The sequence below is a fragment of the Lynx rufus genome, unplaced genomic scaffold (genome assembly GCF_022079265.1).
Source record: "Lynx rufus isolate CCGP_SWC_20201006 ecotype Redwood Valley unplaced genomic scaffold, mLynRuf1.p SCAF_30, whole genome shotgun sequence".
In the NCBI taxonomy this organism is placed as follows: domain Eukaryota; kingdom Metazoa; phylum Chordata; class Mammalia; order Carnivora; family Felidae; genus Lynx; species Lynx rufus.
In genome coordinates, this window is record NW_025814846.1 from 6,805,257 (window position 1) to 6,832,134 (window position 26,878).

General features: G+C 37.9%; 1 protein-coding gene across 1 annotated transcript in view; it reads right to left on the minus strand.

Annotated features, from left to right (window-relative positions):
• ZC3H12B (zinc finger CCCH-type containing 12B) overlaps positions 1-26,878 on the minus strand; it is a 111,326-nt gene that overhangs the window by 27,366 nt on the left and 57,082 nt on the right. The window contains exon 2 of the mRNA XM_047092472.1: positions 7,890-8,029. Coding sequence (XP_046948428.1) covers positions 7,890-8,029 — 140 coding nt within the window. The remainder of the gene's footprint in view (positions 1-7,889; positions 8,030-26,878) is intronic.

Here is a 26,878-nt window from a genome sequence, read left to right on the forward strand (position 1 = left end):
AGAGAACACTCCCCTTCCTTGAGTACTTTTGAAAGAGGGTATATTGCCTCCCCAAGGACAAAGACCCTGTAAGCATCAGCAAAAGGCCTTTTATTAGCAAGAGAAAGAAGGACACCCAGAGGGAATATAACCTTTGCTGCTTTTGTCGGTTCTGCACCATAGACTGTGCACACTTTGCAGGCATGAGACTGTTTTTCATGGACAAAGTACTTCAGACACAGCATGGAGAGTCTGTACTCTGGAGGAGGGTGGCAGATCCACATGGTGCCTGGTCCCTTAAGACTTCAGGTTTTGAATCCCAGTGATGTGTGCCAAAGAAAAAATGCAGCAGAGTTGTGGTGCAGGGCCAGCTGACTGCCCTCGCTATTCTGTGAGGACTTCCTGAAGAGGGGGGTGGGTGAGGTCCCCTGTCCCATGACAAAAGATTAGGGTAGCACAATTTTCTCCCCAACACCAACACAGTGGGATTTCAGAGAGCAACAAAGCAGGCCCAGTTGGAGGCAAGACCCATTTACACAAAACCCCACCCCCCTTATGCCTGGCAACTGCCTATTTATGGGGAAAGACTGACTCTGAGCCAATGCAGCAGGCCTCTTCTCCAGAAGACCAACACAAACAGCACTGCACATGCACCAAATATACTCAAAATCGAATACTTAAAAAAAAAAAAAACAAACCTGAAGTTCTGGTGGGAATAAGACCAGGCTTAGTTTTGTTGTTATTGTTATTGTTGTTGTTTTGTTTTGTTTTGGTTTCTTCTTTCCCCTTTTTTTCTTTTGGAATCAGGCTCCTAGGTTTTTTTGTTTGTTTGTTTGTTTTCATTTTCTCTGGTTTCGGATCAGGCTTTTTTATTCTTGTCTTTGTTTCTCTTATTTTTTTCTAATTTTTCATTCTTTTTGCTGGAATCAGCCCTATAGATTTGGATACTATGGTTTTTTTTGTTTCCTTTCCTTTTATCTTTTCTGGGGGTCATGTTTTGTTTTCTCTTGTTTCCTTTTTTCCCAGGCTTATTTTAATAAACAAATCAAAGCACACCTAGTTAAAGGTCCAAACAAAACCCAATGCAACCAAGGAGGAGTCTGCAGAGGGCTGACCAGTGGGAAGAGCAGCCAAAACACAATAGCAGAATGCACACAGCACACACCAGAAACACTACCTGAGATGCCAGGCCCTGGACAGTGTTTGGCCCTTTTTAATATAGTAGTACTCACAGGTGCAGTAAGCATAACAAGCCTTTAAAACATGCAAAGGCAGAAACTTAACAAAAATTACAAGACAGGAATTTTCCCCAAAAAGAAACGTCAAGAAGAAATTACAGCCAGGGACTTGCTCAAAACTGATATAAGCAAAATATCTGAACAAGAGTTTAGAACAACAGTCATAAGACTACTAGCTGGGCTTGAAAAAAAAAAACAAAAACAAAAACAGAGAAGACACCACACAAACCCTTGCTGCAGAGATCAAAGACCTAAAAACTAGTCAGATTGAAATACAACATGATATAACTAAGATGCAAAACCAACTGCATACAGTCACAACAAGGATTGAAGAAGCAGAGGAGTGAATAGGTAATATAGAAGATAAAATTATGGGAAAAATTAAGCTGAAAAGAAGAGACAGTTGAAAGTATTAGATCACAAGGAGAGACTTAGAGAACATAGTGATTCAATAACATGAAACAATATATGTATCATAGGAGTCCCAGAAGAAGAAGAATGGGGAAAAGAGGAAGAAGGTTTATTTGAACAAATTATAGCTGAAAACTTAACCTAAGTGGGGAAGTAAACAGGCATCCAAGTCCAAGAGGCACAGAGAACACCCCTCAAAATCAACAAAAACAGGTGAACAACATGAGATAACATAGTGATATGTGCAAAGAACAAAGATAAAGAGAAAATTCTGAAAGGAGCTAGGGACTAAAAGTCATTAGCTTACAAGGGTAAACACATAAGGTTAGCAGCAGATATGTCCACTGAAAATTGGCAGGTCAGATGATAGAGGAAGAAAATATTCAATGGTCTGAATGGTAAAAATATGCAGCCAAGAATTTTTTATCCAGCAAGGCTGTCATTCAGAATACAAGGAAAGATAAAGATTTTCCCAAACAAAAACTAAAGGAGTTTAAAGGAATTTGTGACCACTAAACCAGCCCTGCAAGAAATTTTAAGGGGGACTCCGAGTGGAGAAAAAGAAGAACAAAGCAACAAAGACTACAAAGGACCAGAGAACATCACCAGAAACACCAACTTTACACAAAACATAATGGCACTAAATTTGTATGTTTCAATATTCACTCTGAATGTAAATGGACTAAATACTCCAATCAAAAGACATACAGTATTAGAATGGATTAAAACACACACACACACACACACACACACACACACACACACGATCCATCTATTTGCTGACTACAAGAGACTCATTGTAGACCTAAACACAACTGCATATTGAATATGAGGGCATGGAAAACCATCTATCTTGCTAATGGAGGTCAAAAGAAAGCCATAGTAGCCATACTTATATCAGACAAATTAGATTTTAAAGCAAAGACTGCAACAAGAGATGAAGAGGGCATTATAGCATAATTAAGGGGTTAATCCCTTAAGAAGAGCTAAAAATTGTAAATATTTATGCCCCTCAACATGGAAGGACCCAAAAATATATATCAAATAATAACAAACATAACAAAACTCATTGATAATAATACCATAAAGATAGGGGACTTTAATACCCCACTTAGAACAATGGACAGATCATCTAAGCAGAAAATAAAAAAAAAAAAAAGGAAAATAAGGAAATGATGGCTTTGAATGACGACCTGGACCAGATGGACTTAACACGTATATTCAGAATGATTCATCCTAAAGCAGCTTAATACACATTCTTCTTGAGTGCACATGGAACATTCTCCAGAATAGATTACATACTGGGTCACAAATCAGCCTTCAACAGGTACAAAAAGTTCAAGACCAAAACATGCATAATTTCTTTTTTCTTAATATAATTTATTGTAAAATTGGTTTCCATACAACACCCAGTGCTCATCCCAACCACTGACCTCTTCTCTGCCCATCACCCACTTTCCTCTCTCCCCCAACCCCCATCTACCCTTAGTTTGTTCTCAGTCCTTAAGAGTCTCTTATGGTTTGCCTCCCTCCCGCTCTGTAACTTTTTTTTTACCCTTCCCCTCCTCCATAGTCTTAACATATGAGTGAAAATATATGGTATCTGTCTTTCTCTGCCTGGCTTGTTTCACTTAGCATAATACCCCCCAGCTCCATCCACGTTGCTGCAAATGGCCAGATTTCATCCTTTCTCATTGCCAAGTAGTATTCCATTGTATATATAAGCCACATCTTCTTTATTCATTCGTCAGTTGATGGACATTTAGGCTCTTTCCATAAACTGGCTATTGTTCAAAGTGCTGCTATAAACATTGGGGTACATGTGCCCCTATGCATCAGCACTCCTGATGGGTAGATTCCTAGCGGTGCTATTGCTGGGTCATAGGGTAGTTCTATTTTTAATTTTTTTGAGGAACCTCCACACTGTTTTCCAGAGCAGCTGCACCAGTTTGCATTCCCACCAGCAGTGCAACGGGTTCCCATTTCTCCATATCCTTGCCAGCATCTGTAGTCTGCTGATTTGTTCATTTTAGCTACTCTGACAGGAGTGAGGTGATATCTCATTGTAGTTTTGATTTGTATTTCCTTGATGAGGAGTGATGTTGAGCATCTTTTCATGTGTCTGTTGGCCATCTGGATAGCTTCTTTGGAAAAGTGTTTATTCATGTCTTCTGCCTATTTCTTCACTGGATTGTTTGTTTTACAGGTGTGGAGTTTGGTGAGTTCTTTATAGGTTTTGGATACTAGCCCTTTTTATCTGACATGTCATTTGCAAATATCTTTTCCCATTCCATCGGTTGCCTTTTAGTTTTGTTGATTGTTTCCTTTGCGGTGCAGAAGCTTTTTATCTTGATGGCGTCCCAATAGTTCATTTTTGCTTTTAATTCCCTTGCCTTTGGGGATGTGTCGAGTAAGAAATTGCTGCAGCTGAGGTCAGAGAGGTTTTTTCCTGCTTTTTCTTCTAGGGTTTTGATGGTTTCCTGTCTCACATTCAGATCCTTCATCCATTTTGAGTTTATTTTTGTGTATGGTGTAAGAAAGTGGTCTAGTTTCATTCTTCTGAGTGTTGCTGTCCTAAACATGTATAATTTTTTTAAAAAAACTGTTTACATTTATGTATTTTTGAGAGACACAGAGCACAAGTGGGGGAGGGACAGAGAGAGAAGGAGACACAAAATCTGAAGCAGGCTCCAGGCTCTGAGCTGACAGCACAGAGCCTGACACGGGGCTTGAACTCACAAACTGTGAGGTTATGACTGGAGCCAAAGTTGGACACTTAACTGACTGAGCCACCCAGGCACCCCTAGACATGCGTAATTTCTAATCACAACGCTTTGAAACTTGAAATCAACCACACACACACACAAACACACACACAAATATTTGGAAAGCCCTTGAATACATTGAGGTCAAAGGACATTGTACTAAAGAATGAATGGATTAACCAGGAAATTAAATAAGAAATTTCAAAATATATGTAAGCAAATGAAAATGAAAACATGACAATCCAAAACCTTTGGGATGTAGCATAACCAGGCTGAAGAGAAAAGTATATAGCAATTCAGGACTCTCTTGAGAAGCAAGAAAGGTAGCCTTTCTCAAAAAAAATCTAACCTTACACCTAAAGGAGCTTGAAAGGAGCAGCAAATAAAGCCTAAAACAGGCAGAAGGAGGGAAATAATAAAGATTAGAGCAGAAATCAATGATATTGAAACAACGCAACAACAAACAACAACAAACAGAACATACAAACGAAAATTAGGGCTGTTTCTTTGAAAGAATAAGCAAGATTGATAAATCACTAACCATAATTCCAAAAAGAAAAGAGAAAGGACCAAAATAGATAAAATCATGAATGAAGAAGATACATCACCACCAACACTGCAGAAATGCAAACAATTATAAGCAAATACTATGAAAAATTATATGACAACATATTGGGCAATCTGGAAGAAATGGACAATTCCTAGAAACTCACACACTACCAAAACTGAAAGAGAAAGAAATAGAAAATTTGAACAAGCCAATAACCACCAAGAAATTGAATTAGTTATCAAAATCTCCCATCAAACTAGAGTCCTGGGCCAGATGGCTTCCCAGGGGAATTCTACCAGACATTTAAAGCAGAGTTAATACCTATTATTCTCAAACAATTCCAAAAAAAGAAAAAAGTGGAAAGAAATCTTCCAAATTCGTTCTATGAAGTCAGCATTATGTTGATTCCAAAACCAGACAAAAACTGCACTAATAAGGAGAATTACAGGCCAATATCCCCAATAAAACTGGATGCAAATATCTTAACAAGATACCTGCAAATTGAATTCAACAGTACATTAAAAAAATATTCACCATGATCAAATGGGGTTTATTCCTGGGCTGCAGGATTGGTTCAATATTCACAAATCAATCAACATGATACACCACATTAGTAAAATAAAGGATAAGAACCATATAATCCTTCAACAGATGCAGAAAAAGCATTTGACAAAATGCGGCATCCTTTCTTGATAAAAAGCCCTCAAGAAAGTCGGTAGAGAAGGAACATACCTCAACATCATAAAGGCCATATACAAAAGACCCGCAGCTAATACCATCCTCAATGGGGAAAAACTGAGAGCTCTCCCTTTAAGGGCAGGAACACAACAGAGATGTCCACTCTCAGCGCTGTCCAACATAGTACTGGTAGTCTTAGCCTTAGCTATCAGACTACAAAAAGAAATAAACGCATACAAATCAGCAAGGAAGAAGTCAAAATTTCACTCTTCAGTGATCTCATTTATAACTGCACCAAAAACCATAAGATACCTAGGAATAAACTTAACCAAAGAGGTAAAATATCTGTACACTGAAAACTATAGAAATCTTATAAAAGAAATTAGAGACACAAATAAATAAAAAAAGCATTGTATACTCATGAATTGGAAGAACAAATATTGTTAAAATGTTTAAACTACCCAAACTAATCCACACATCCAATGCAATCACTATCAAAATAAAACGAGCATTCTTCACAGAGCTAGAACAAGTAATTCTAAAATTTATATGGAACTAGAAAATACCCCAAATAGCCAAAGTAATTTTGAAAAAGAAAACCAAAGCTAGAGGTATCACAATTCCAGTCTTCAAGCTGTATCATAAAGCTGTAATCATCAGGACAGTACGGTACTGACACAAAACGAGACAGATCAATGGAACAGAGTAGAGAACCCAGAAATGAACCCATTAATGTATGGCCAACTAATCTTTGACAAAGCAGGAAAGAATGTCCAATGGATAAAAAGACAGTCTCTTCAGCAAATGGTGTTGGAAATACTGGACAGCAACATGCATAAGAATGAACCTGGACCACTTTCATACACCATGCACAGAAAGAAACTCAAAATAGATAAAAGACCTAAATGTGAGACAGGAAACCATCAAAATCCTAAAGAAGAAAACAACCAGCAACCTCTTTGACCTCAGCCACAGCAACTTCTTACTAGACATGTACCAAAGGCAAGGGAAACAAAAGCAAAAATGAACAAGTGGGACCTCATCAAGATAAAAATCTGCACAGTGAAGGAAACAATCAACAAAACTTAAAGACAACTGTTGGAATGGGAGAAGATAATTGCAAATGACCTTTCTGATAAAGGACTAGTATCCAAAGTCTATAAAGAACTTATCAAACTCAACACCCAAAAAACAAGTAATCCAGTGACAAAGTGAGCAGAAGAAATGAACAGACACATTTCCAAAGAAGGCATCCAGATGGCTACCAGACACATAAAAAGATGCTCCATATCACTCACCATAATGGAAATATAAATCAAAACCACAATGGGATACCACTTCACACCTGTCAGAATGGTTAAAATTAACAACATAGGAAACAATAGATGTTGGTGAGGATGCAGAGAAAAGGGAACCCTTTTGCACTGTTGGTGGGGATGCAAACGTATGCAGTCACTCTGGAAAATAATATGGAGGTAGCTCAAAAAAATAAAAATAAAACTCTCCTATGACCCATCAATTGCAATAGTAGGTATTCATCCAAATGATCAAAACTCCTGATTCGAAGTGGCACATGCACCCCAATGTTTATGGCAGCACTATCACCAATAGCCAAATTATGGAAAGAGCTCAAATTTCCATCGACTGATGAATGGATAAAGAGAGTGTGGTATATGTATTATACAAAGGCTTATTATTTGGTGACTAAAAATAATTAAATCCTGCCATTTGCAACAACATGGATGGAACTAGAGTCTATTATGCTAAGCCAAATATAAGTCAGTAAGAGAAAGATAAATATCATATGATTTCACCATTATGTGGATTTTAAGAAACAAAACAAATGAACATAGAGGAAGGAAGGAAAAATGAGGTAAAAACAGGGAGGCAAACAATAAAAGATATCACTCTTAAATACAGAGAACAAACTGAGGATTGCTGGAGGGGTGGAGGTTGGGAGGATTGGCTAAATGGGTGATGAGCATTTAGGAGAGCATTTTTTGACAAGAGCACTGGGTGTTATTTATAAGTCATGAATCACTGGGTTCTACTCCTGAAACCATTACCACACTCTGTTAACTAACTTGAAGTTAAATATATAAATTAAAATAAATATACATTTCAAATAAAAATACACTTAATATAAGATATTTTAAATATACTTAATAAACTTATAAAATAATTATCTAAGTTGGGATCATCTTTTCCCCCAAATATCTTGCTATCTTTGCCTCTGGATGGGCAGAAATGTCTTATTTGAAATAGTACCTGTAATTGGTGCATCAGGACGGGATTGCTCCTTTCTCCATGCAGGCACAAATACAGTAATATCTTTATGGCCTTTGTCTAGAAACCAGTCCACAGCAAGTTGTATTCCTCTGCAGGAGAATTCTTCTTTATTCCCATGGCTTTAGGAAGATAATGAAAAGATAAAGGATCGACAATAGGTAGCAAGGAAATACTCCAAACAGGCTTATTCTTAGTAACAAGACATTAACAACAGAAATTTTATTTCTTGTTGGTACTAAAGATGTATTTTTAAAAACATCAAATCAAGTTCTTTTTTATTCAATTATTAAAAATATTTCCATTATTATTACACCTTTCTTCAAGGCCCCAAATGTTTAATAATGACTCTCAATTTATAGCAACCTTTGTGGCTACTTTCTACCACTATTTCAATTTTCTCTCTCTTCTTTCTGTTTCTACTACCACTTTATTTTAGAAGATTAAGATATTCACAACAGAAGAGGAAAGAAGAGGTGTAACCAGAGGTTTAGATAAAGGTTATATGTAAGATTAGTTGGAGACGAGTTTTAGGCACATATATTACCTTAAAAATAACATTGACAGCAAAAATGATACACACATAAATGCTGACTAAAAATAGTTGTACATTTAATTAAATATAATATGTTAATAAAACCCACATTCTTGAAAATGTTAAGATTTGAGAAATTCTCACAATACTACAGGGAAGAAAAAAGATACAGAGTATATATAATGTAATCCCAATTTTGTAGAAGAAAGTCTATATATAAGTTTAGAAAAAATGCTAGGAAGTAGACACATCAAACTATTAATAAAAAGAGTCATTCTGTGTGAGAGGATTATAAGTGCCTTATTTCTTAATCCATAATTTTTTCAAAAAAAACTAAGTATTGCTTTTATAATAGAATATGATTTAAAAACAGAAGATATTTTATTATAATTATTTGTAGGTGTAAACATTGTAAAAACTTAAAAACTCAAACATAAATTTATTTGATTGGTAATTTGAAGAGGGAAAATTAACAGGTAAATTGGAAAAAGATATATTTATTGTCATTATATTAAAAATTCATAGTGTACTAGATTTATGCCTTGTTTGCCTGTGGAAAATTCTAATTTCTTAGCATGGAGTCTGATGTTCTGACATATATATAAACCACACTAAATTGTAATTATTAAACAACTTGGATGGCAAAACAAATTGGCATACATTACATTACATGTACCAATTCTAGCACAATAAAGTGGATATTGCCCGTTAAGACTCATCAGCAAAGAATAATCATTTTTCTAAAAGGTTAATTAAGACAGTAAAATGGGGTTTCTCTCTTTAGATTTCTTACTTGCTCACTGGTGATCACTGAACTACAAGATAAATTAGCTCCAATTATATTATTCCCTTTGGGTAAATTCATACATAATCTCAGAAGCCCATTAATACATACATGGCTGGACTTCCCACTGTCTTAATCACTCTTGAGGCACATGATAAAAAAATATTAAATTCTTTCATTATTTCCAAACACATTTTAATCATGTTTTATTCTTTAGTATGTACCATAAAGCAAACACTACTAAAAGTCAAAACACTTAAGAAAAAAAAGGAAAGGAAAATATATTTAAATGCCAATACACTCCAAGGTAGCCTTAGAAATAGCTACCACACTGCTTCTTAAAAGTTGAACAATGGATAAATTGGGCAAGCCTATGGATCTTAAAGGGTTAATATTGGATGGATCCAGCATGAAACAGGCAGATAGGGAAGATGTCCAGATATTATTTTTCCCACTGTTATAGTGCTGGTAAATATAAGAATAACATGAACTCAGGAAAATCATCAGAATTGCCATTAGAGGGGGAATTTGGAGGAAGGGTATAGATTTCATTTCACCTAGGTTGGCAGTGCTATAAAGTGTGTCTTTCCAAACACAGTCTAAAACCAGAAATAAATACAAGAGTAATATCTGCTGTTGAATATGACAATTTTATGTTTTATACTGCCAATTTCTTTGTGTAAAAATATTTCCACTAAATAAGTCAGACAGAGAAAGACAAATGTTATATGATTTTACTTACATGTGGAATCTAAAAAACAAAACAAATGAATACAGAAAGCAGAAATAGACCCATAAATACAGAGAACAAACTGGTGGCTGCCAGAGGGGGAGTGGGCAAAATGGGTGAAGGGAATGGAATGTACAAGCTTCCAGTTATAGAATAAATAAGTCATGGGGATGAAAGGTATAGTATAGGGAATACAGTGAATGGTATTGTTATAGAACTGTATGGAGACAGATGGTAACTATACTTGTGGTGAGCATAGAATTGTCCAGTCACTATGATGTACACCTGAAACCAATGTAATATTGCATATCAACAATAATAAAAATAAATAAAATATTTTTCACTATGAAAAAATTGTATACCAACATATTAAACAACTTAGAAGAAATGGGTAAATTCCTAGAAATAGGATTTTGGTCCAATACATGAAGACCCTGAATTCATCCCCTCCATAGAACACACCAAAGTACACCTATTTATAGAACAATTCCTGAACAGCCTCTGTGCAACCAAAGATAGAATGTCAAAAGAGAAGAGAAAGGGAGATGAAGACATGGTAACAAAAAGAACTCCCACCCCCGACAATGCAAACAGCAGAGAGAAGGGATAATACTAAGGGACCAGAGAAAAGTTCCTCTGTCCTTGGATACAGAATAAAAGCTGTGATTTAAAAAAGCAACTATCATATAAGAGATAGCACCAGAACTCTGCCAGATGGCAGAAGAGCTGTGGGCTCTAGGTATAAAGAACTGGAGAACAACATAGTTTAGTTCCCTCTCCACCTTGAAAACGCAAACTGGAGCAGAATCCACATGCACAGCCAGTTTGATGCCTCAGTGGCCCCCAGATCTTCAAGCCTATATCAGTCCTGGTAGCTCTGGGGCACAGAAAAAAAAAGTGCAGTTTAAAAGGCCAAAGGAGCTGAGGGTATGCTCTCTGAATCAGAAGAATGGGAGACTGACAGGATTTATACTCCCCCTCCACCTTAAAACAACAGATAAAAGCAAGGTCTGGTCTCCACAGCTGGCTTGCTGCCTCACTAAACCATAGCTAGGAGCCCCCACACCAGCCTTAACCATCCTACCAAGGTGGCCACAGGTGCAAAGCACTCCAGAACACTCCAGACACACATCACTTTGGCTTCAGATAGGTTTCTAGGGCATGCTTGATACAAAGTGCTATGGAACCTCCTGAGTGATGTCTGCTCCCCTGCCAGGGTGCCTTCTGAGTGAAAAAAAACCCAGAACACCCATGTTTGCATCAGTTTTACCCACCCCTCTAGGATATCTGCTGCTCAGAACACCTTGAAGTACTCATGCTCACACTGGTCTTTGCTCCAGTTGCCTGGGTAGGGTGCCCACTGCACTGAACACCTTGGCACACCCCAGTTTGCACCAAATTCAGCTTTAGATGTCCTACCAGGTTCTCATCAGTGTGGAAAGTTCTAGAATAATCCGTCTTGAAATCAGTTCAGCTTCAACTCTCCTGTCAGGGCACATGTGTGGAAGAGTCCAGGGACCACACTGGCCTGCATCCACTTTAGCTTTAGCTGCCCTGCCAGGGTTACCTTTGCGTGGAGTGCCCTAGGACGTCTTAGCCTGTACCCTGCTTTGGCTCCAGCCAGCCACCCTTTCAGGGCACCCCCTATGCAGAGGGTCCTGGAACACCCCAGGTTATATCCACTTCAGCTTCAGTTATTCTGCCAATATGGCTTCTGGGCAAAGAGCTCCAGGTCCTCTCAGCTTGCACCCATTTTAGCTTCAGCTATCCTGTCAGAGCATCCCCTGTGCATAGAGCCCAGGAACCCCCTGGCCTTCACACCACCTCTGCACCAGCCACCCCACCAATACGTCTTCTGCACAGACCATTCCAGGACACCCCAGCTTGCACTCATTTAAGCTTGACCTGTCCTTCCAGGAGACCTTCACAGAAAGCCCTGTGATCTCCTGACCTGCACCCATTTCAGCTTTAGCTGTATTGCCAGGACACTTGCTGAATGGCGAGCCATGGGACTTCCCAGTCTGCACCTAATCTTAGCACCAGGATCTTTCCAAGACACCCTCTATGAGGAGATTTCTGGGACACTCCAGTTTACACCCACTTTAGCCTTAGCTCTACTGGCAGGACACCTAGTCCTTAAAAAGGCCGGGAACTGCACTGATCTACACTTGCTTCATCTTTAGCTGTCCTTCCAAGGTGCCCATAATGTGGAGGACCCCAGGACCTCCAACCCATGCCAGCCACGGCTTCAGCCAGTCAGCAAAATTCCCTAAGCACACATATACTACATAGGGGACAACCATACACAAGAAGATTCCTTCTCCTAAAGAAGTGGCTGTTCTGCTTAATCCATAAAAATAAACAAAGAAAGTCGAGCAAAATGGGAAGACAGAATATGATGCTTCAAAAGAAAGAATAAGACAAAACCTCAGAAAAAATAGAACTAAAAGAAATGGAGGTAAACAATATACCTGATGAATAATTTAAAGTAATGATTGTAAAGACGCTTACTGAGGCTGGAGAGAAGAGTGGAAGAATCAGTGAGACATTCAAAAAAGACATAAAAATATTAAAAAGAACCAGAGTTGAAGAATACAATGACTGAAATAAAAAAAAAAACACACAGATAAAATCAACAGTATATTAGTGGGTGCAGAAGAACTGAATAGTGACATGAAAGATAGGGAAATGGAAAACACCCAATTAGTGGGTGCAGAAGAACGGATCAGTGACATGAAAGAGGGAAATGGAAACAGTGCTGAAAGGAAAAAAAAAAAAAAAACTTAACACCAAGAATATTGTACCCAGCAGGCTTATCATTCAGATTTCAAGGAGAGATAAAGAGTTCCCAGACAAACATAAGATAAAGAAGTTTATTATCACTAAACCAATCCTCACAAGAAATATTAAAGGAACTTCTTTAAATGGAGAATAAATGGCCATAATCAGACACAAGAAAATTATGAATAAAAAGATGTATATACATTAAAAAGCATATACATACAACATGGAGGAGGGAGTAAAAGATAAGAAAGAAAGTGTTTTTTTTTAGAATGTGTTTGAACTGAAATGACCATCAACTTAATATAGTCTACTATATACTTAAGATGTTATATATGAACTTCATGGTAAGAACAAATTCAAAACCTATAATAGATACACAAAAAGTAAAGAGAAAGGAAGCCAAACATAACACTATAGAAAGTTACCACACAGAAAGAGAGCAGAAGAAATGAACAGCAAAGAACTACAAAAACAGCCAGAAAACAAATAAAATTGCAATAAGTATATACTTATCAATAATTATGTTAGATGTAAATGGTTTAAATACTCTAATCAAAAGACATAGTGAGGCAAGAGGTATCACCAGCTAGACCCCAAGATCTGGTCCTTACTGCCCAACTACTTGTACTCACTAACCTTTGTTTTATGTTTTACCCTAAGCTCTTCTTTCTGGCTTTTCTCCTGACTCAGGCAAATGAATCCCAAAACCACCTCCAGATGCTGTCCACTGACCTGACAAGACCTCCCATGGGCCCAGACCACTCAGGCTATTTGAACTAAACCAGACTCATGCCTGTGCAGATGGACAATGGAGTGACCTCTGGAATGACCTAAAATGTCCTTCACCTTATGATAATACTAAAATTTCCACCCAAGGAAGAGCCTCATCCTTTATAAATACCCCAGTAGTCAATCTGAAGACTGACAGAACAAACTCCACAACTAAAGGGAGAGAAAAGGCCACATCAAAGAAGATAAGAAGTGCAGATGGGGTTTAGGGGAGAAAGGTATCACAGGTGCTGCAGAGGGGAGGGAACAGTAGTTGCAGAGAAAGGTGAGAGAGAGTGGAGCACACAAGGAAATGCACAAGGAGAACATTTCCCCAAAGACGTTGACTGGGAAAATAAGAGGGGCTGATTTTTGTGAGTTTTTGCAACCAGTGATGCTTAAAGCCTGGAGTTTTAAAGGTGGGCTTGGCTGGGATGGAACCCTGAGGACACCATGCTGCTCCTTGAAAGAAGGCAAGGAAAACAACCAGGGGTAGGCAGCATGGAAACAGCAATCTGAAGAATGGGGCACACAGCAGGGACATTTGTGGATCATCTTGGAGCACATCCTTTAGAGGCAGCATTCAAGGAGAGGCCTCTCTGGGAACAAAGGAGCTAGCCAGCACCATTTCCCTCCCCCACCCCTCAGCATAAACACAGCCATGTAGAGGAAAGAGCACAGTGCCAACACTGGTTGCCTAACTTGTTCAGACCTAGCCTCACCCCCTGTGCTCTAGAGGGACTGCCCTTCTCAGTCAAGCTTCCCTCAGTCCCAGCTTGGCAGGCTCCTCCACATAACACTAGCACAAACCACTGCCCAGGACACATCTCTAAAGCCTGGAGTTTTAAAGGTCACCAGTCTTGGCTGAGAGAGAGCCTAGAGGGCACTGTGCTGCTCCTATTGAAAAGGCAGACAACATGGAAAAAGTGATCTGAAAAAAACTGGGGCGCACAGCAGGGACATTATTCGCTCTTCTCAAAGTGCTTCCATGTGAAGCAGCATTCACAGAGACACCTCTCCAGGGACAAAAGAACTGGCCGGTGCCATTTCTCACCCTCAAACCCTCAGCTTAACACAGAGCCATCTTTGGGAAGCAGTGAAGAGCCAACATAAGCTTCCTAACTTGCTTACCCCAATTTCCACACCTCTGCATTCTGAGGGGACTACTCTTCTCAGTCAAGCTTGCCTTATTCCCAGCACAGAAGGTTCTTTCACCAGAAGACCATCAGAAACCCCTGCCCACAGAGTCTGTAGGGCTTCAATTCTGGTGGAAGTAATATTAGGTCTCATTTAAGAAGCAGACCAGAGCACACCTAGTAAAAGCTCACTACATTCTGCTCAAGGACCAAATACTGTTCACTGCAGGCAAGGAGAACCTCTGCAGACAACTGGCCTGAAGGAATAGTGTAACCAAAAATCAACTGCAGAGTGCATACAGCACACGCCAGAGACACTCCCTGAAATGTCAGACCCTGGGCACTACATGACCTCTTTTTCATAAAGAAATTACTCTCAAGAGCAGGAAGCATAACTGGCTTTTCTACCACACAGAAGGCAGACTTCGACAAAATGTGAAGCATAGGAATTCATCCCAAAAGAAGGAACAAGATAAGGCCACAGCCAGAGATCTAAGTGAAACAAATATAACGAAGATGCCTGATGCCAGATACCACATTAATAAAAGAAAGGAAACATCATTTCAATAGATGCAGTAAAAGTATTTCACAAAACACAACATTCATATGTGATAAAAACAAAACCTTCAACAAAGTACATTTAGAGGGAACATACCTCAACATAAAGCCCATCTATGAAAAAAAAAAAAAACACAGCTACTATCATCCTCAATGGGAAAAGAGAGAGATTTTCCTCTATGGTAAGGAATAAGACAGGGATGTCTACTCTCACCATTGTTACTTAACATCATACTGGAAGTCCTAGCCACAGCAATCAAATGATGAAAAGAAATAAGAGGCATCTAAATCAGCAAGGAAGATGGGGCACCTGAGTGGTTCAGTCAGTTAAACATCCAACTTTGGGTCAGGTCATGATCTCACAGTTCATGAGTTTGAGCCCCGCGTTGGGCTGTGTGCTTACAGCTCAGAGCCTGGAGCCTGCTTTGGATTCTGTGTCTCCCCCCCTCTCTCTCTCTCTCTGCCCCTGTCCCCCCACCCCCACTGGCACTCTTTGTCTCTCACTCTCTCTCTCTCAAAAATAAATAAACATTAAAAAATTAAATTGGCAAGGAAGAAGTAAAACTTTCACCATTTGTAAATGATATAATACTCTACATAAGACCCAAAAGAATCCACTAAAAACTTTCTAGAACTGTTACAAAAATTCAGGAAAATTGCAGGATACACAATGTACATAAATCTGTTGCATTTCTTTTTATTTTAAATCTCTTGCATTTCTATACACCAATAATGAAGCATCAGAAAGAAATCAAAGAATCAATCCCATTTACAATTACAACAAAAACAAGAAGATAACTAGGAATAAACATAACCAAAGACGTGAAAGACCTGACGTCTGAAAGCTATAAAACACTGAAGAAAGAAATTGAAGACAGCACGATGAAATGTAAAAACATTCCACGCTCATTGACCAAAAGAACAAATATTGTTAAAATATCTATACTACCCAAAGCAATCTACACATTTAACACAATCCCTATCAAAATACCAACAATATTTTTCATGGAGATAGAACAAACAATTGTAAAATTTGTATGTAACCACAAAAGATCACGAATAGTCAAAACAACTTTGAAGAAGAAAAGCAAAGCTGGAGGTATCACAATTCCAGACGTCAAGTTATATTACAAAGCTTTGGTCATCGAAACAGTATGGTACCAGCACAAAAATAGACACATAGGTCAATAGAACAGAATACAAAACTCAGAAATGAACCCACAACTATATGGTCAAGTAATGTTGGACAAAGCGGGAAAGAATATGCAATGGGAAAACGTTTCTTTTCAACAAATGGTGTTGGGAAAACTGGACAGCAAAATGCAAAAAAAAAAAAAAAAGTAAACTAGATCACTTTCTTACACCATACACAAAATTAATTCAAAATGAATGAAAAACCTAAATGTGAGAGACAAAACCATTAAAATCCTAGAGGAAAACACAGACAGTAACCTCTTTGACATAGTCTCTAAAAACTTCTTACTAGCTACGTCTCTTGAAGCAACAGAAACAAAAGCAAAAATAAACTATCGGGATTTCATCAAAATAAAAATCTGCACAGTGAAGGGAACAATCAACAAAATTAAAAGACAACCTATGGAATGGGAGAAGATATTTAAAAATGACATATATGATAAAGGGTTAGGGTCCCAAATCTATAAATAAATTATAAAACTCAATGCCCCAAAAAATGAGTAATCCGATTAACAAATGCACAGAAGACATTAGTAGACATTTTTCCAAAGAAGACCTACATATTGTCACCAGACACTTGAAAACATGTTCAACATCACACATAATCAGGGCAATACAAATCAAAACTACAATGAGGTATCACCTCACGCCTGTCAGAATGGCTAAAATCAACCATACAAGAAATAACAGGTATTGGAAATGATGTGAGAAAAGGGGAAACATCTTGAACTGCTGGTGGGAATGCAAACTGGTGCAGCCACTCTGTAAAACATATGGAGGTTCCTCAAAAAGTTAAAAATAGAACTAACCTACAATCCAGCATTTGCACTAAGTATTTACCCAAAAAATACAAAATTACTAATTCAAAGGGATACATGCACCTAGATGCTTATAGTAGCATTGTCTATAATTGCCAAATAATGTAAGTGGCTCAAGTGTCCATTGACTAATGAGTGAGTAAAGAAGATGTGATATATATATATATATATATATATATATATATTATGCCATAAAAAAAGAATGGAAATCTTGCTATTTTCAAGGACATGGATGGGACTAGAGAGTATTAGGCTATGCAAAATCCGTAAGTCAGAGAAAAGTAGATACCATATGATTTCACAAATATGTGGAATTTAATAAAGAAAATAAATGAGCAGAGGGGAAAAAAAGAAAGAGAGGCAAACCAAGAGACAGACTCTTAACTATAGAGAATAATCTGATAGTTAGCAGGTGGGAGGTGCAGGTGGGGGGTTAAATAGGTGATGGGAACTAAGGATTCCAGTTGTGATGAGCACTGGGTGTTTTATGTAAGTATTGAATTACTAAACTGCACACCTGAAACTAATATTACACTGTATGTTAACTTACTGTAATTTATGTAAGAAGTTTAACAAAATTTGTATTGAGGAATTAATGGAAAAAGTTCCAACCCTTTAGCTGAGAGCCCGTTATTTGTAGTCTTGGCAGCAGCCAATGTTTAGCAAAGTTCCCTCTTGTATTTATACTTTATTTAGAAGGCATCATGACATTATAAGTAATAATTATTTTTCTCTATTTTAAGTATTTATAAGTATGTATTATTTACTGAGACTCAATGGTATATTGCAGAGGTATTAGGGTAGATCTGGAAAGAACTGGTTGAAAAACATGAAAGGATAGGATAAAAAGACTTGCAGCTATATCTATTTTAAAAAGGAAAGAAATCAGGAATAAATGGGCCATAATCAAATGAGAGACTGTATTCTTGTGACTTAAATAAAATAGCTATGGGTTTGATTGGGGCAAGTCATTAAAGATTTATTTGTCTCAGTTTCTCACTTAAAAGTGGGATAACAATATTTTCTTTAAAGCTTTTTTTTTCTGTGATAATAAGAGAATATATACTAAGTGCTTAGTATATTGGAAATCATTACATGTATTTGTGATATCTCTATTTATTTTAGCCAAAGAGAAAAAAACATTTCCTTTTGCTCTAAATATTACAAAACTGTTGTATGTTAATACAGATTTTCTGTACATTCTTTGAGTGTATGAGGTGGTATGTGTTTATGTGAGCCAGTGTCTATGCAATGTGTCTATAGATGCTTCTGCTTTTTAATGTCATTAAAGCCACAGTTTTGTATTTTAAAAAGAAAAAATAGGGTGGAAAAATATGTTTTAAAAATTTAAGACCAGTATATATTCTGCCTACAGGACACTCATCTCAGAGCTAAAGACACATACAGACTGAAAGTGAAGGGATGAAAAGAAAACATTTACGATGCAAATGAAAGAAGAAAAAAAAAAACTGGAGTAGCAACACCTAAATCAGAGAAAATAGACTATTTTTACTTAATTTTACTTTAATTCTTCACACCCCCATGTTTTTTGGTATATGGTGTCATATTTTACTCTCTTTTATTTTGTGAATCCCTTGACTGATTTTTACACAAATAGTTATTTTTACTGTTTTTGTGATTCCTGCTTTTCATATGCTCACTTATGGTCTTTCCTTTCCACTCAAAGTGTTCCCTCTAACATTTCTTGTAGGGCTGGTTTAATGGTCACAAATTCCTTTAGTTTTTGTTTGAGAAACTCTTTATCTCTTCTTCTATTTTAAATGATAGGCTTTCTGGAGAGGATATCCTTGGCTGCAGAGTTTTTCCTTTTCAGTACTTAGAATGTATCATGCTACTTCCTTCTGGCCTACAAAGATTCTGCTGAAAAATCCGCTGATATAGACTTTAAAACAAACAATGTAACAAGGGACAAAAGAGGTAATACATAATGAAAAAGGCATCAATCCAACAAAAGGATATAACAATTGTAAGTATCTATACACTGGAGTGCCTAAGTACATAAAGCAAAGATTAATGGAAATTAAGACAGAATAGCAGTAAAGGACTTCAGCAGCCCACTTACATCAATGGATCGATCACCCAGGTATAAAAACAATAAGAAAACAGTGTCTTTGAATGACCTATTAGACATTAATCTAGAAGTCAAGATGACTAAGGAGTACAAGGACCCTAAGCTTGCCTCATCCTTTGAACACAGCTAGATAAATATCAAATCATTCTGAATACACAATAAATAAATCTGAGGACTGAGAGAACAAATTGCACATCTATGGGGAGAAAAACAGTCATATAGTGGAAGGTAGGAGCTGCAGAGAGATGATTTGGGGGAGAAAAGAATTGCAGGTTCTGCAAATTGGAAGGAGCTCTGCTCACAGAAAGGAGAGAGAGAGAGAGAGAGAGAGAGAGAAGTGCACAGGGTATTAAAAAGAAAAACGCTTCCACAAAACCATTGAATGGGAAAAGGAGAGGGGCAGACTACCACAAGTTTTTATAAGCAGTGGAGCTCAAAATCTGAAGTTTTAGAAGTCTGTACCATTGCTGAGATCATGCCTGGTGGGCTTAGTGGTGTTCCTGTGGGGAAGGAGGGCAGAGGCCTGGGAATAGACAGCATGGTCTGAGGATCCCCAGTGTCACATGGGACAAAGAGTTCCCCTTCTTGGAGTGCATTTGGAAGTGGTGGCATGGCTTCTCTGGGGACAAAATTGCAAGTGGATGCCAATGTGCTGCCCTGCTCACTAGCATAGGAACAGAGACACCTGCTGAAGGCAGAAAACCTTGGTTCCAGCTTTTTGCTATACTTTATCATAAACACCAAACCACTGTGCAGTTCTGTGATGGCTTGTCTGGGACAAACTGGCACCAGCCACAGTGTGGCAAGACCCTTCCCCAGAGGATCAGCGCAGGTTTGCACTGTGCTGGGATCCTAAAATTTGGAGTTTTGAAACCCAACCGTATGCCTGACATAAAGCACAGGATTACAGAGTGCCCGGCAGACAGAGAGCTTAGACACAGACAAGGTAAGGACAGGGATATGACAGAAGCCAGGGACAAAAGAAAGAAGATTGTTTACTCTTCTGTGAGGGCTTCCTGAAGAGTGATTGATGCCATCTCCACTCCAGGGAGGATAGAGTGGAGTGATGTCATTTTCTCCTCCTGGCCATCAACATTTACAGACACCAGTGATCAACACAGCACTCCCCAGTGGAAGTTAGAGCTACTTGCATCGAGTTCCACCGTCTTGTGTCTTGTAGCTGTATCTCCACTAGAGCAAATCTTCCTGAGAATCAGCACAGCAAGCCCCTTCCCCAGAAGACAAGCCACAAATCCCTTGCATGTACCAAGTCTACTGATCATAGATTGCTGCAAAACTACAGCTCTAGGGGAAATAAGGTCTTTCTTCTTTTAACAAACCAACCAAAAAACGCCTAGTTAGAACTTACCACACAGTGGACAAGGTCCAAAGACCTCCAACTGAAAACAAGCAGACACTGCAGAGGAATGACCTGAGAGAAGAAGCAGTCAAAATAAAACAGCAGTGTACATTCTAAAACACCTCCTGAAGTACCAGGCCCAAAAGAGTATAGGAACTCTTAATAATATAGACATTACTTAGGAGTGGAAATATAACAGTCTTTTGTAACAATCACCCCAAAACACAGTGACCTAGACAAAATGACAAGACAGAGGAATTCACTCCAAAAGAAAGAACAGGAAAAATCAGTTGCCAGGGAATTAATCAAAACAGGTATAAGTAAGATAACTGAACCAGAATTTAAAACAACAACCATAAGATACTACCCGAGCTTGAGAAAAGCATAGAAGACATTAGAGAATCATTATCCCTTACTGCAGAGATAAAAGAACTAACAACTAGCCAGGCAAAAATAAAAAAAAAATGCTATAACTGAGATGTAAAACTGACTGACTGCAATGTCAACAAGGATCAATGAAGCAGAGGAATGAATCAGTGATATAGACATTAAAATTATGAAAAATAAAGAAGCTGAAAAAGAAGAGGAAGAGAAAGGTATTGGTTCACAAATGTTGACTTAGACAACTCGGGAACTCCTTAAAATACAATAACATTTATATCACAGGAGTCTCAGAAGAAGAGAGGGAAAAAGAAGCAGAAGATTAATTTGAACAAATTATAGCTATAAACTTCCTTAATCTGGGGAAGTACACAGAAATCAAAATCCAAGAGGCAAAGAGAACTCCCATTAAATTAAATAAAAGCTAACACACACTAAGGTATATTGGAGTCAAACTCACAAAATACACAGACAAAAAAAAAAAAAAAGAATTCTGAAACAAGCAAAAGAAGTCCTTAGTCTACAAGGGAAGACAAATCAGGTTCACAGAAGATCCATCCACAGAAACGTGGCAAGCCAAAAGGAAGTGGTAAGATATATCCAACATGCTGAATTGGGAAAAATATGCACCCAAGAATACTTTATCCAGCAAGGCTGTCATTCAGGATACAAGGTGATATAAAGAGATTCTTAGACAAACAAAAACTAAAGGAGTTCATCCTCAATAAACCAGCCCAGCAGGAAATATTACAAGGGACCTTTGAGTGGAAAGAAAGACCATAGGCAACAAAGATTGGAAAGGAACCAAGATCACCAGAAACACTAACCTAACTGGTAACACAATGGCACTAAATTTGTATATATCAATAATCATTCTGAAATTAAATGGACTAAATACTCCAATCCAAAGATATAGGATATCAGAATGGATAAAAAAAAAAAGAGAGCCATCTATATGCTGACTACAAGAGACTCATTTTAGAACTCAAGCCACCTGCAGATTGAAAGTGAGGGCATTGAGAACCACCTATCATGCTAATGAAAGTCAAAAGAAAGATGGAGTAGCCAAATTTATGTCACACAAAATATATTTTAAACCAAATACTGTAACAAAAGATGAAGAAGGGCATTATATCATAATTAAGAGACCTATCCATCAGGAAGATCTAACAAGTGTAAATATTTATGCCCCGAACTTGGAACACTCATATATGACTCAATTAATAACAAACATAAAGAGACTCATAGAAAATAATATCATAATAGTAGGGGACTTTAATACCCCACTTTCAACAATGGATAGATCATCTAAGCAGAAAATCAACAGGAAACAATGGCATTGAATGACACACTGGACCAGATAGACTTAACAGATATATTCAAAACATTTCATCCTATGGGGCGCCTGGGTGGCTCAGTCGGTTAGGCGGCCGACTTCGGCTCAGGTCATGATCTCATGGTCTGTGAGTTCAAGCCCCGCGTCGGGCTCTGTGCTGACAGCTCAGAGCCTGGAGCCTGTTTCGGATTCTGTGTCTCCCTCTCTCTGACCCTCCCCCATTCATGCTCTGTCTCTCTCTGTCTCAAAAATAAATAAACGTTAAAAAAAATTAAAAAAAAAATTTCATCCTTGGGGCACCTGGGTGGCTCAGTCGGATAAGCGTCCGACTTTGGCTCAGGTCATGACCTCACGGTCCGTGAGTTTGAGCCCCACGTCGAGCTCTCTGCTAACAGCTCAGAGCCTGGAGCCTGTTTCGGATTCTGTGTCTCCCTCTCTCTCTGGCCCTCCTCTGTTCATGTTCTGTCTCTCTGTCTCAAAAATAAATAAACATTTAAAAAAAATTTTCATCCTGAAAAAGAATACATATTCTTTTCAAGAGTACATGGAACATTCACCATAATAAATCATATACTGGGTCACATATCAGGCCCCTAAACAAGTATAAAAAAGATTGAGATCATACCAAATATCTTTTTCAAACACAACGGTATAAAACTTGAAGTCAACCACTACAACATATTTAGAAAGACCACAAATATGTAGAGATTAAAGTACATCTTACTAAAGAATGAATTGTTTAACCAGAAAATTACAAAGAAATTTAAAAAAATACATAGAATCAAGTGAAAATGAGAACACAACAATCCAAAACCTTTGGAATACAGTAAAGTCAGTCCTACGAGGGAAGCATATTAAAATACAAGCCTATCTCACGAAGCAAGAAAAGTCTCAAATAAACAACCTACCCCTACACCAAGGAAGCTAGAAAAGGAACAGAAAAAAAGCCTAAAGCCAGCAAAAGAATGGAAATAGTAAAGATGAAAGCAGAAAGAAAATGATATAGAAACTAAAAAACAAACAGTAGAACATACCAATGAAAGTAAGAGCTTGTTCTTTAAAAGAATTAACAAAATTGATAACCCCTAGTTATATTTATCAAAAAGAAAAGAGAAAGAACACAATTAACTAAAATTATGAATGAAAGAGTAGAGACCACAACCAACACCATAAAAATACAAACAATCATAAGAGAATGTTATAAAAAATATATGCCAACAAACTGGGTAATCTGAAAGAAATGGATACATTCCTGGAAACATGCAAATAACCAAAACTGAAAAAGGAAGAAATAGAAAGTTTGAACAGACCCATAATGAGCAAAGAAATAGATTCAGTAATAAAAAAACCTCCCAGCAAACAAAAGTCCGGGGCCATATAGCTTTCCAGAGAAATTCTACCAGACGTTTAAAGAAGAGTTAATGTCTATTCTTCTCAAACTATTCCAAAAATAGGAATGGAAGAAAAACTTCCAAACTCATTCTATGAGGCCAGCATAACCTACATTCCAAACTCAAAGATTTCACTAAAAAGTTGAAATACAGGCCAATATCCTTGATGAACATGGATGCAAATATTCTCAACAAATTACTAGCAAATCAAATCCAACAGTACATTAATAGAATTACTCACCATGATCAATTAGGATTTAATTCCTGGGCTTCAGGGGTGGTTCAGTATTTGTAAATCAATCAACATGAACACCACATCAACAAAAGAAAGTATAAGAACTATGTGATCCTTCAATAAATGCAGAAAAAGCATTTGACAAATTCTTTTTTTTTAATTTTTTAATTTTTATTTTTGAGAGAGACAGAGTGCAATTGGGGAGGGGCAAAGAGGGAGGGAGACACAGAATCTGAAGTTGGCTCCAGGCTCCAAGCTGTCAGCATATCACCCGTGAGGGCTTGAACTCACGGACCATGAGATCATGAACTGAGCTGAAGTCAGAGGCTAAACCTACTGAGCCGCCCAGGTGCCCCATCAACATCCATTATTGATAAAAACTGTCAACAAAGTAAGGATAGGTGGAACATACCACAACATCATAAAGGCCATATAGGTAACACCCACAGCTAATATCATCCTTGATGGGGAAAAACTGAGATCTTTTCCTCTATGATCAGGAACAAGACAGGGATGTCCAATCTTTTCATTACCATTTAACTGAAAGTCTTAGCCTCAGCCATTGGACAGCAAAAAGAAATAAAAGGCATCAAAATCAGCAAGTAAGAATTGAAAATTTCACTATTTGCAGATGAAATGATCTTCGATGTAGAAAACCTAAAATACATGAATTTAGCAAAGACGCAGGATATAAAATCAACATACAGAAATCGATTACACTTTATACATCAATAATAAAGCAGCAGAAGGAGAAATCAAGGAATAGATCCCACTTATAATTGCACAAAAATCATAAGGCACCTAACCTAGGAATAAACCTAACTAAAGAGATAAAAGATCTGTACACTGAAAACAATAAAACACTTATGAAACAAATTGAAGAGGACACAAAGAAATTGAAAAAAAGTTCCATGCTCACGAATTAGAAGAACAAATATTGTTTTACTACCCAAAGTAATGTACAAATTTAGCACAATCCCTATCAAAATACCACCAGTATTTTCACAGAGGTAAAATAAACAAGCCTAAATTCTGTATGAAATAACAAAAGACCCCAAATAGTCAAAACAATCCTGGGGGAAAAAAAGCAAAGCTGGAAGCATAATGATTCCAGATTTCAAGCTACATCACAAAGCTCTAGTCATCGAGATAGTATGGTGCTGGCCCAGAAACAGACACATAGATCTATGGAACAGAATAGAGAATCCAGAATTGGAGCCACAAATGTATGGCCAAGTAATCTTTGACAAAACAAGAAAGAGTATCCATTGGATAAAAAGACAGTCTCTTTAACAAATGGTGCTGGGAGAACCGGACAGCAACATGCAGAAGAATGAAACGAGACCAGTTACTTACACCATTCACAAAAATAAATTCAAAATGGATAAAGGACCTGAATGTGAAACAGGAAACCATCAAAACCCTAGAGGAGAAAGCAGGAAAAAACCTCTCTGACCACATCCGCAGCAATTTTCTTACTTGACACAGCCTGGAAATGATTCTCCAAAGGCAAGGGAATTAAAAGCAAAGATGAACTATTGGGACCTCATGAAGATAAAAGCTTCTGCACTGCAAAGGAAACAATTAACAAAACGAAAAGACAACCAACAAAATGGGAAAAGATATTTGCAAATGACATATCGGACAAAGAGCTAGTATCCAAAATCTATAAAGAACTCACCAATCTCCACACCCGAACAACAAATAATCCAGTGAAGACATGGGCAGAAGACATGAATAGACACTTCTCTAAAGAAGACATCCGGAGGGCCAACAGGCACATGAAAAGATGTTCAGCGTCGCTCCTTATCAGGGAAATACAAATCAAAACCACACTCAGATACCACCTCACACCACCTCACACAGTGGCTAAAATGAACAAACCAGGAGACTATAGATGCTGGCGAGTATGTGGAGAAACGGGAACCCTCTTGCACTGTTGGTGGGAATGTAAACTGGTGCAACCGCTCTGGAAAATAGTGCGGAGGTTCCTCAAAAAATTAAAAAATAGACCTACCCTATGACCCAGCAATAGCACTGCTAGGAATTTACCCAAGGGATACAGGAGTGCTGATGCATAGGGGCACTTGCACCCCAACGTTTATAGCAGCACTTTCAACAATAGCCAAATTATGGAAAGAGCCTAAATGTCCATCAACTGATGAATGGATAAAGAAGATGTGGTCTATGTACACAATGGAATACTACTTGACAATGAGAAAAATGAAATATGGCCTTTTGTAGCAACGTGGATGGAACTGGAGAGTGTTATGATCAGTGAAACAAGTCATACAGAGAAAGACAGATACCATATGTTTTCACTCTTATATGCATATTGAGAAACTTAACAGAAGACCATGGGGGAGGGGAAGGAAAAAAAAGTTAGAGAGGGAGGGAGACAAACCATAAGAGACTCTTAAAAACAGAAAAATCTGAGGGTTGATGGGGGGTGGGAGGGAGGGAAAGGTGCGTGATGGGCATTTATTTAATAAATTTCATATTAAAAATAAATAAATAAATAAAATTTAATATCTTTTTGTAATTAAAAAATAGGGGCGCCTGGATGGCGCAGTCGGTTAAGCGTCCGACTTCAGCCAGGTCCCAATCTCGCGGTCCGTGAGTTCGAGCCCCGCGTCAGGCTCTGGGCTGATGGCTCAGAGCCTGGAGCCTGTTTCCGATTCTGCGTCTCCCTCTCTCTCTGCCCCTCCCCCGTTCATGCTCTGTCTCTCTCTGTCCCAAAAATAAATAAAAAATGTTGAAAAAAAATTAAAAAATAAAATAAAATAAAAAATAAACGCAGTGTATCCAAGAGCTTTTTTTTTTTTTTTTTTTTTTTCATTTTTGTAAACTCCAAAGTTCCTGGGCAAGT